The sequence below is a fragment of the Pinus tabuliformis genome, chromosome 1_2 (assembly GCF_031772625.1).
Source record: "Pinus tabuliformis cultivar Carrire ecotype Pingquan chromosome 1_2, CPIR1, whole genome shotgun sequence".
In the NCBI taxonomy this organism is placed as follows: domain Eukaryota; kingdom Viridiplantae; phylum Streptophyta; class Pinopsida; order Pinales; family Pinaceae; genus Pinus; species Pinus tabuliformis.
In genome coordinates, this window is record NC_142298.1 from 239617508 (window position 1) to 239629633 (window position 12126).

Genomic DNA, 12126 nt, shown 5'->3' on the forward strand with positions numbered 1-12126 from the left:
TAAAATCTAACAATTATGAAAATTAAACTAAAGTCTAAAAAAAACTAAAAAAAGAAAATTTTATTATTATTTTTTATATTTTTCAAAATACCAAATGTAAAAGACTAAGTAATACGCTAGACTAAACTAAAAAAAAATGAATTTAGATCTAATAAAAAAAAATCTACAACTAAACCCTAGAGATCTACGACTAACACATTATATCTAAAGTAAATAAATGAGACCAACGATGAGCTATGCCTGAAAACCCTACGCTAACATGAACGTAAATCAAACAAAACAAATACGCAGTGATATACATGACCATAAGATAAAATCGATTTACCTGGGCACTACGATACCTCTGAGCAGAAGTCAAAAACGATACACATTTGTTACCTGAGGCGCGTGATGGGCAGGTGCTTGAAGAAATAAACTCACGCTGAGCATTAAAATCTTGATGAACCACGCGACATCCCTCAACGAAATCTGTGCATAAAACGATGGCGGATACCTGGTTTTTCCGCTGCTCAGTTATGTCAGACGCTGCTTTGAAATACGCCGTTTCCAAACTTTAACATCACGCAGAGGGATATGAAAGGCCTGAGGTGCGTGATAGAAATTTGTTTGCAGATCTTCGATGGTGGACAAGGAGAACTCGATGCTTGGTCTTGCAATCTGAGGGTTTGCGTGTTTTTGTAGGTTCGTATGCGGATTCATCTACTGAAGATACTGCCGTCAACACTTCGCAGGTACTCACGCAGGTCCGGCTCGCAAATGCTCACGTGATGGTGGCATTCTCGATGCGTTTTGAAGGGCGATCTTACCAGTTGTGCCTTTTTTTTTTTTTTCCACGCGTATTTGCTATCTTTCCTCGATCTGAATATGCTCCCGTCAGCCAAGGCCGTTGCACACTTCCTTAACTTACAGCTTCGCTACCTTTAATCACACAGAAACGATGGTTTACTCAATGAAACTTGAAACAAATCTGCAAGTACACGGCTTCGAGCATCAGTGATTTAAGGAAACACGCAGTCAAAAATGTGAAACTGCCCCAGAATTAAGCAGGTATCTGCAACAGGAGCTCTGGCTGAGACAAACACTTTTGGAGACCGCACTGAGTATCATAATCAAACAGATCTGCCAAAAAATAATTTCGAAAATTTTCATGTGATAAAATGAAACCTAAAAACCCTAAACCCTAATAAAAACTGCATAAAGCAAAAATTAAAACCCCAGATCAGCCTAGTAATTTACAGATTGTGGCCCCTGAAATGCCAGATTTAGCAATAACAGCAGTAATATTTTCGAAATATCAGAAAAAAAACTTGAATTCTGCTGTGAACAGCAAGAAAATCTCTCATGCAAAATATGAAATAAACTTTAAATGATTGACCCAGGGCAAAATCAGCTGGGCTCTGCAAAGAAAAGCCTGTGGGAGTCGACTGGTTCAGCCTAGAACTTCCCCAAACGCCCACAATTTCCTTCAGAAAGGTTTTCCTGCACATCTCAAGCAACCATCAGCAAGAGAGAGAGAATGCTGCTAGATCTCAGGTAATAATGGAGATACCTGCCATTATTCCAGAAACCCTACAACATTCAAACCCTAGCAAGTGAGCAAGATACCTGTACTCACAATACTCTGAAAACAAGCTATTATTAACAGCTGAAAACTGAAATATGCAGAAAAATAAACGTCTCACAGCAATTCCAGAGAGTAACACCGGCCAGATTTGGACCCCAAAGTCTTCTTTATTAACCAGAAAATCAGATTACAAGAGAGCTTTTTCAATACAGACTCACCGGTCAGATCCCGCTGAAATGACCCCTAGCACCCTACTTAAAGGAAATGCCTCCAACGGCTAGTTCGAGTGATCCATGTAGAAATGATCTCGACCGTTGATGAGGATCAAGACATCTCTTGATCTCATCCGTCGATTTATTCACTTAAAATATTATTATTTTATTAGTTAGGGTTTTTGCTTTACTTTTTTAATTTTTTTATTATTTTTTATTTATTTCATTTTTTAATTTTTACTTATTTTATTATTTTATTATTTTTATTCATTTTTTAATTTTTTAATTCATTTTAAAATGGATCATCGAACTAAGCCTTCAGAAACATCACCTAGGACCTAGGACTTAGGACTCATGAGGGGATTTAAAACATTTTTCAACCCTCAGGACACATTACATCATGACTTTTACAATTTACATCTTAAGGGAGAAAACCCCTTTAACATAGACCCTCACAAATCACCCAGTTCTGCGACACAACTATAATCTAGCAGATCAACACACTAGGATTCTCCTAAAATTCCAATGACAAAATCAATCTCGGCTTTGGGGTCAGGTTTGAAGGAAAACTTTGTCGATCCGTGGATCGGTGAGACGAAAAACCTTCCGGGACGTAGATTATCATCAGAAAGTTAGGTCCACCTAGGCAAATTACATACATGACTCATGTCTGCTAAGATTATTTACAATCAATACATGCAGACTGGGTTTACAATCAAAAAGATCAAGTTGCTGATGATGGCAGGATGGCACGGACATGCTGATCAGGTGCTGCCCCTTTTTGCCAAAAAAGGGGGGATGTACTGCATGGGTAGTTGACCAGTAGAGGTCAACATCTGGCTCTACTTGGGGACACGTTGCTGCTTGCAGGAATGTGAGAATCCAGAATCTGCATCCATACAACACAAAAATAAGTAGCGTCCATCCAAAAAATCAGCATATACATTAAGCACATAAAAGCTCTTCATTTATTAACTATCTAATAACATGAAAAGTAAATCTAATCCTAAAACAGAAATGAAACGCTGAAAAGACGAGGAGTAGAGTTAGAAATACAATACAAAAAATGCCCCACGGCATCAGATGTGTTCAATATAGTGCATACTGAGCATTTGCCTGCTTTCAGGCAAATCTGTCGGCTGCTTGTCGGATGTGCCATGTCCAATTTTGCATATGGTAGGACTTTTTCCTATCCGAAAATCAAGCAGCTCGCGGCCGTCTGATGCGTCAAATCTTCTTCTCATTTTCTTCCTCTTGCGCTTTTTCTTTCTGGCAGGATGAATTACTGATGAGCTGGAACTTTCTGTCTCGAAACTATCAGATGAAGTATGTGTGATATGTCTCTCTTTAGCCCGCATCTGATCTTTATCATTCTTAAGTCCATCTTCAATCAACCATCTTTCAACTGAACTAATAACCTCCTCATAATAAGATGGAGCTTGTTGCAACAAATGAGAAGGCTCCTGATCTATTGATGTTATCTGGTTTCTTTCATTTTCCAATTGCTGAAACTTTTGAACCTGTATTCTAATGGCATCTATCTGTCTAGAGTGTTCAACCTTTATAGCACTAATTTGTCTGGCATGATGTTCTTCCATGTCTTTTATTACTTTAACATTTTCTTCCTTTATGTTCATCAAGCAATGCTGCATGGAATTTATTTCTTCTTCATGATTCGCTTGCATGTTTCCAATTTCTGTTTCATGTTTAGTTTTCATGGCCTCAATTTCCTTAACATGCTGATTTTGCGTGTCCTCAATCTCCTTATTACGTTTTTCCAGATGGGTGCGTAAAGTTTTAACATCATTGATAAGATTAGTTTGGTTGCTCTCCATATTTTTCACCAGCATCATTAAATCTTGTATTATTTGCTTTTGCTCTTCCTTTTCATTGTCATTTATCCCTAATTTTTCACTATCATGAACTTGATCTGCAATAGTTCCGGTTGATGACACATTCTGATCTTGAACTCTTTCTTTCTGTTGCACAATTTTAGGGGCAGAAGGCAAGCTGTTTGGACTATCATATCTATCTTTAAAAGCATTGAGAATGTCTTGTAAAGAAGTGAAAAAATCATTAGGAAAATTATTAAACCAATTCAAGGCATCACCCTCTAAAGAATGGACAAATAGACGCATCTTGAAATCTTCATGATTATATTGAGGAAGTCTACAATATATGGTCATTACACAAGTAAACATGTTTAAATGATGTCTAACAGCAACCGGATCATCACCCGAGAACTTAAATAATTTAGAAATGGCCTCTTTCGGAAGATCATGGAGACTATTAGTAAAATGACATGGTTTACATGAATAATCCATGATGAACAACAAGGGATCAAATGGATGATAGAAAGAGATTTCTGCTCAAGAGAATTAAGAGATGAGAGAAGTGGAGTCGCCACTTGAACAATGAATCTGATTCTAGGATCCAAAAGGTAACCACAAGCAGATATGAGGAAAGCTTCTTGTCTGGGAAAAAATGAGAAAGTGGAGTCGCCACCCAAACAGGAAACAAACCCAAGAGGCGCTGCTGATATGTGATGAAAAGATGCCAAAATATTGAATCTGCCAGCTCAACTGAGAGATGAGAAAGATGAGAAGATGAATGATTGTCGTTTGAAACACCGAGAACAAAGTGTCCCCGGCAACGGCGCCAAAAAATGTTGTCGCGCGGATTGACACGACAACGCTCGGACCGGGGGCTGTCACTCTGATCCCCGATCCCTCCGTTTAAGCCTGTCTCCCGCGGCTAAGGGGGGTAGTCCCTGTGAGATGATGAGGCCAACTGTCGACCAGTTGGTTGGGAGACACGAGACACGATTAGGATAAGCACTAAAAAGATTTAATTAATTGAGCAGACCAGTGCCTTAAGAGATTGCGGATAAGACGATTACTTGTTAAATGATATAAAAACATGGACCATGAACAGCAACCATCTATCATCAGCTAAATCACATGACCAAAACGATATCCAGCAATTGAAAACTTCGAAAAGATGAATGCTTAAAACCACCACGAGAATCGTAAATTATTAACCAGATATCATATTTCGTGTCTCAAACTTGAAAATTTAGCATCTCAGCATAAAACATATAACGTGAAAGTTCCTGAGACTGGCAAAAATAATTTCCCACAAAATTTTTTATGATTTTCAGGCAAAAATTTTAAACAAAAAATCCTAAATTAATCTAAAACTTAACTGCATAAAAACTAAACTAAGCCTAAAAAAAAATTTATAAATCCTTTTTTATATTTTTTATTTTTTATGTTTTTTTTTATTTTTTTATTTTTTATAAATAAAATCTAAAAAAAAAAATTACCAAATAAATCTAAAGAAAAATTGAATTAAAATTAATCTAAATTAAACTAAAATCTAACAATTATGAAAATTAAACTAAAGTCTAAAACAACTAAAAAAAGAAAATTTTATTATTATTTTTTATTTTTTTTTTAAATACCAAATGTAAAAGACTAAGTAATACGCTAGACTAAACTAAAAAAATGAATTTAGATCTAATAAAAAAAAAATCTACAACTAAACCCTAGAGATCTACGACTAACACATTATATCTAAAGTAAATAAATGAGACCAACGATGAGCTATGCCTGAAAACCCTACGCTAACATGAACGTAAATCAAACAAAACAAATACGCAGTGATATACATGACCATAAGATAAAATCGATTTACCTGGGCATTACGATACCTCTGAGCAGAAGTCAAAAACGATACATATTTATTACCTGAGGCGCGTGATGGGCAGGTGCTTGAAGAAATAAACTCACGCTGAGCATTAAAATCTTGATGAACCACGCGACATCCCTCAGCGAAATCTGTGCATAGAACGATGGCGGATACCTGGTTTTTCGGCTGCTCAGTTATGTCAGACGCTGCTTTGAAACACGCCGTTTCCAGACTTTAACATCACGCAGAGGGATATGAAAGGCCTGAGGTGCGTGATAGAAATTTGTTTGCAGATCTTCGATGGTGGACAAGGAGAACTCGATGCTTGGTCTTGCAATCTGAGGGTTTGCGTGTTTTTTGCAGGTTCGTATGCGGATTCATCTACTGAAGATACTGCCGTCAACACTTCGCAGGTACTCACGCAGGTCCGGCTCGCAAATGCTCACGTGATGGTGGCAGTCTCGATGCGTTTTGAAGGGCGATCTTACCAGTTGTGCCTTTTTTTCCCCACGCGTATTTGCTATCTTTCCTCGATTTGAATATGCTCCCGTCAGCCAAGGCCGCTGCACACTTCCTTAACTTACAGCTTCGCTACCTTTAATCACACAGAAACGATGGTTTACTCAATGAAACTTGAAACAAATCTGCAAGTACACGGCTTCCGGCATCAGTGATTTAAGGAAACACGCAGTCAAAAATGTGAAACTGCCCCAGAATTAAGCAGGTATCTGCAACAGGAGTTCCGGCTGAGACAAACACTTTTGGAGACCGCACTGAGTATCGTAATCAAACAGATCTGCCAAAAATAATTTCGAAAATTTTCATGTGATAAAATGAAACCTAAAAACCCTAAACCCTAATAAAAACTGCATAAAGCAAAAATTAAAACCCTAGATCAGCCTAGTAATTTACAGATTGTGGCCCCTGAAATGCCAGATTTAGCAATAACAGCAGTAATATTTTCGAAATATCAGAAAAACTTGAATTCTGCTGTGAACAGCAAGAAAATCTCTCATGCAAAATATGAAATAAACTTTAAATGATTGACCCAGGGCAAAATCAGCTGGGCTCTGCAAAGAAAAGCCTGTGGGAGTCGGCTGGTTCAGCCTAGAACTTCCCCAAACGCCCACAATTTCCTTCAGAAAGGTTTTCCTGCACATCTCAAGCAACCATCAGCAAGAGAGAGAGAATGCTGCTAGATCTCAGGTTATAATGGAGATACCTGCCATTATTCCAGAAACCCTACAACATTCAAACCCTAGCAAGTGAGCAAGATACCTGTACTCACAATACTCTGAAAACAAGCTATTATTAACAGCTGAAAACTGAAATATGCAAAAAAATAAACATCTCACAGCAATTCCAGAGAGTAACACCGGCCAGATTTGGACCCCAAAGTCTTCTTTATTAACCAGAAAATCAGATTACAAGAGAGCTTTTTCAATATAGACTCACCGGTCAGATCCCGCTGAAATGACCCCTAGCACCCTACTTAAAGGAAATGCCTCCAACGGCTAGTTCGAGTGATCCATGTAGAAATGATCTCGACCGTTGATGAGGATCAAGACATCTCTTGATCTCATCCGTCGATTTATTCACTTAAAATATTATTATTTTATTAGTTAGGGTTTTTGCTTTACTTTTTTAATTTTTTTATTATTTTTTATTTATTTCATTTTTTAATTTTTACTTATTTTATTATTTTTATTCATTTTTTAATTTTTTAATTCATTTTAAAATGGATCATCGAACTAAGCCTTCAGAAACATCACCTAGGACCTAGGACTTAGGACTCATGAGGGGATTTAAAACAATTTTCAACCCTCAGGACACATTACATCATGACTTTTACAATTTACATCTTAAGGGAGAAAACCCCTTTAACATAGACCCTCACAAATCACCCAGTTCTGCGACACAACTATAATCTAGCAGATCAACACACTAGGATTCTCCTAAAATTCCAATGACAAAATCAATCCCGGCTTTGGGGTCAGGTTTGAAGGAAAACTCTGCCGATCCGTGGATCGGTGAGACGAAAAACCTTCCGGGACGTAGATTATCATCAAAAAGTTAGGTCCACCTAGGCAAATTACATACATGACTCATGTCTGCTAAGATTATTTACAATCAATACATGCAGACTGGGTTTACAATCAAAAAGATCAAGTTGCTGATGATGGCAGGATGGCACGGACATGCTGATCAGGTGCTGCCCCTTTTTGCCAAAAAAAGGGGGATGTACTGCATGGGTAGTTGACCAGTAGAGGTCAACAGTCTCAATGGACAAGCATGACAAAACCCAGGTGAGAAAATGCTGAACTGAAGGATGCTACGACTGCTACACCAAACTGACTTGTGCTACTCCAGAAAACTGTATTCTCTATTGACTTCGAAGCACTGGAATCACTGCTTCTCGTGCTCAGACGATTATGAGATTTCAACTCCTTGCTCCTTGGCCTAAACTTAGAAAACCCCAAGAAGGAATTGGCCAAATATTGACCTCGGAATTTTGGCCCAAATTCCCCTTAGCTCCCCTAGTTGCTGACTCGGTTGGGACCCTTGTTTGACCCCTTAGATCTTCCCATAAAATTCTATAAAATTAGGAGTGTGATCCTTGCCTGAAACCCAGAAAAAACCCAGAAAGGATTTTAGCTGGTTTAGATTTATGAAATTTAACCCCCTTGGAGCCCAGCTTCAGCTGCAACTGCAAAACTCGGTCTACTGGAATCTGCCTATAAATCCTCCCAGAAATGGACCCAAAGTGCTAGGCTCACCTCTGCTATCAATCCCCTAACTTCCTGGATGGGCTTTCGGCCTATGGCACCTGCTCCTTAGCTCCACAAAATTGTTGGACTAGCCCTCTACGTTGTTCCCAAGCCCAGTAATTCGAACTGCTAAGATGTTGGCTCTGCTGACTCTGAAACTCACAAGAAATTCTGGCCCTTTGCTGCTCTCCCAATCCTCTAACTCTCCCGGCAAATGCTTGATCACTGATAGCTCCAAACTCCCCCTCCAATTTCTCTAGCTAGCCATAAATACACATTCCCTATTGTGGTTGAATGGTAGTGTTGTAACACACTCCCGGAACTCCTGAAATACTTATGGAATTGCCTCTCTAGGGCGGGCACGGATGGTCCCATGAAGTAGAGGCTGAATCTCCCGCTTGAGGGATTCGTGGCTAAACAGTCGGTTGACTTAGCTAAACAGCAGAGCGAACAATCAAGTAATTTTGATTGCAAGGTGTAAGAATGAATCCAAAATGGGAGTTTGCCCCCTCCTTATAACTCCTTGGGCCTCCCTAGACTCATATGAGCCCCTCCATCCACCTATTTGACTTTCCCTCCAAGCTATTCGAATGGGCCAATTCGAACTCCCATGTGGGCGGCCCCCACATTCCACTAGCAACTAAATAAAGTCGAATTGCCTCCTAAGTCCCTAAGTCGAAAATGATGGGTTCTCTTCCTTAGCCAAAATTGTGCAAAAAGTGTGTAGAAACACCCTATTACAAATGTATTTGAGAAGGGACATGAAAGTTTGACATATGCTGGAGCAAGTCCCAAGTTTTTGCTTGAGCTAGCTTTGAAATCATTGGAAATCCCACACAATAAAGTTCAGATTTTGCCTCAGAATTTTGGATGAAGTCATTTATCTGATTTTGCTCATGAAATGTTTGACAGAAGTTATGAACTATTTGTTAAAAGAATTTTCCAGATGTTGCATGCCAAGCGTTTGTAGAAAAATGTCAGAGAAATGGTTCAAAATTTGTGGAAATTTTTCCTTGAATTTTTTCCTTGGTATATTACAACTCTCTAGGAAAATTCATGGTTCCCAATGCATGTCATAATGCCCTAGGCAATATCACAACACCTTAGGCATAGTCACAATTCCCACTTCACGGTTCACAATGAAACGATACAACATTAAATTTTTATTCAAGTACTTATCTTTTTATTTTTATTTTTGGAATAGAAGAGTTATGCATGTCCAACTATTACTCACCTCTATAAGAGGAAATGGTTGTTTTTCTAAATGCACCATCATAAGCCTTGATTTGGCCTTCTGAATTAGTAAAGTGTGTATATATAGATAGATGGATGGAGGCCAAAATGCTTGAAGGTTCAAACCCTAAAGTTCTAACGTATATAGTTAGAATTAAGAACTATGGACTTGAAATCTACACTGTAGCACAAATACAGCATGGAAAACTTTACAAGGACATTATAATCTCTTGGTGTTCTTGAATATTTCCAGAGAGAAAGCATCCTCGAGGCAATACAGGAAAAAGGGTAATGTCACCTAGGGGATAAAATGCAAAAGCTACAGCAGGAATACTATATTTTGATAATGATCCCAAACCATCTATTTATGTGCAATCATGAATCCTCATAACTGCTAAGGGATTCTCAAAAACCTTGTCTTAGTCTACTGGAGTTTTTGGTTAGTTTCAAGATCATGGTACCTAAGTACAGTTTTTATGGGGTTTGAAAACAAATCTTATATAAACTGATTTTTCTTAATCCTGTGCTTCTGGAATCTGATCAAATTTTTCCTTTGTCATTCCTAAAGTTATTTCTCTTGGGACTAAGATTTTGATTTGAAGCTCTATGAACTATTGCTATCTTGACACCATTAAATGGATTATTTGGAGGAAAGGTACAGCATTATTCAGTTTTCACTGCACATTCAAGATCTCATTTTGTGGTTGATTGGTGCTGCTTATTTTAAGTCATCACCATGCTTGTGACAGGACAGAGAAAACTATTTTCAACTAAATACTTCTATGAAAAATCAAACCCGATTCAGCTTTTTTTTATTTGTTATTTTAGATTTTGAAGTGTATGCAGAGGCAATAGTTAGTAAATAAATCTTACTAATTCTATTTTCTGCAGATGGATCAAGTATTCAGGTGATTCCAAAGTAACAGCTTCATTATTTGTCTCCCTTTGTGGGGTTGCAGTTTTTGTATGGTTAGTCAAATTTCTGTCTTCCTTTGTCTTGACTCTTGTACCTTCTTTAGGCTTTTCTGTGTTCAGATGGAAATACTGAATGCTTAGAAAATAGATTAGGAGGATATTTGAGCAGAAAATAATTACTAAAATAATTGTAAAACCTTTTTGGTGGATTCCATTGGTTGCACACATATATTTTTCACACTATATTTTACTATATGCACAAGTGACGGTGAAAGGGGTGAATGGGCCTGCAGAAAGAAGCTCTAACAAGCTTTTTAACCACATTTAATGTGCTTCTGAGAACAAACAAATGATTACCCTCATTGGCAGTTTCATTGAACCTTGTGACCAAATGGAAAACCTTTTTGCTTAAACCAGGCAGTGTGGAATCCATGCTAAAATAATATAGAAGCAGAGAGAGAGATTCACACTGAATTGAAATGTGATACCTGCTCAAAATTTTAGAAGTGAACATCTAGCAGTTTTTTTAGATAAGTTGACATGTATACTTAAACTTGGAATTTAAGTTAGATTTTGCGCCCAAAGAGAACTTATTTACCTGTAATACTATGAACTAATTGGCATTCATGTGTGTTGGTTCTGGCAGGTGTTTAATACATTATTCTTGGAGCAAATATGTAAGGAAGACACAACTAATAGATGATAGGAATGATCTTCTTGGAGATCCTTCGGGTCTTCCTTATGACTGGTACCTTGCACCTAACATCAGGCCAACACAATAACAATTTCTGAAAGACACAAATGTGATTTTTTTGTCCATTTCTATTAATTTTTTTAATTAAGTTAATTCTTTCACACAATTTTCTGCTACCTCATTTTGCATTGTGTATATGTGAATCATGGCATTTGTTAACTTCATTCCTTAGATTATTAATCCTCAATGTTCTCATCGTTATATGTTATGTAGATGTTCATACTTGAAATAAGAGTGAACTTGCATCATTTTTTACTTGCCCAGTAAGTTCTGGTAGTAACTTATATATAGTAATTTGTCATAATGATAAATGTGACATGGAAGGCTTCCATACAGCCTTGACGACTTATTTTATTGTTTCATAGGAGCTCTTTATATTTGCACTTCTTCTCAATGAATGAATTTTGTTATGCTAGACATGTAAAAGAATTGGTAACTATTGTTCGCTGCCACTGCTCATTTAGAGATATACTCACAGTTAAGTAAAATTTAATTCCTTCGTGGTTTGTTTACAACAGGTAACAACAAAATGCTATATTTGACATCTTAAAAAGGAGAGTTCAAGGGGGTATACCAGTGAGTTCCAAGATTATATAAGGTGCTCTAAAGCTTCATTGTGTATATGGAGCTAACGAAAACAATAGGTTGTACTTTAGCATATAGAGTGGAAGAGAACTTTTATTATTAAGTTTCACCAGGATGTGGAGTCACTGTTTTACCCGTTTCACTTTCAGATTTAGGATTGTAGACCAATTGTCTTAGATTTGTAGTGTATGAAATTAATCTTTTAATAAGGAAACTAGAACATGCTTATACCTAGAATATGAAAATGGTAAAATTATAACTTGTTCCATATACCACTATAATTGAACGAATATTGATTGCACCCAATTAATTATACCTTAACAAATCAAAACACTGATTCATAATTGAAAGAGTCATCATATCACACAACTATATGCAAACGAAAATAGCATACAATTAATAAGA

The 12126-nt window shown here is 37.3% G+C and overlaps 1 protein-coding gene across 9 annotated transcripts in view; it reads left to right on the forward strand.

Moving 5' to 3' along the window:
- LOC149205269 (uncharacterized) overlaps positions 1-11915 on the forward strand; it is a 525377-nt gene extending 513462 nt beyond the window's left edge. Inside the window, exons 6-8 of one of the 9 annotated variants that reach the window (XM_089393433.1) lie at positions 10359-10436; positions 11029-11185; positions 11655-11915. In XM_089393433.1, coding sequence (XP_089249559.1) covers positions 10359-10436; positions 11029-11164 — 214 coding nt within the window. In that variant the 3' untranslated portion in view covers positions 11165-11185; positions 11655-11915. Of the gene's footprint in view, positions 1-10358; positions 10437-11028; positions 11351-11654 lie in introns of those variants that run through there. The other 8 variants (XM_089393434.1, XR_016251865.1, XM_089393435.1 and 5 more) reach the window with 8 other exon arrangements.
- The last annotated feature ends 211 nt before the right edge of the window (positions 11916-12126 follow it).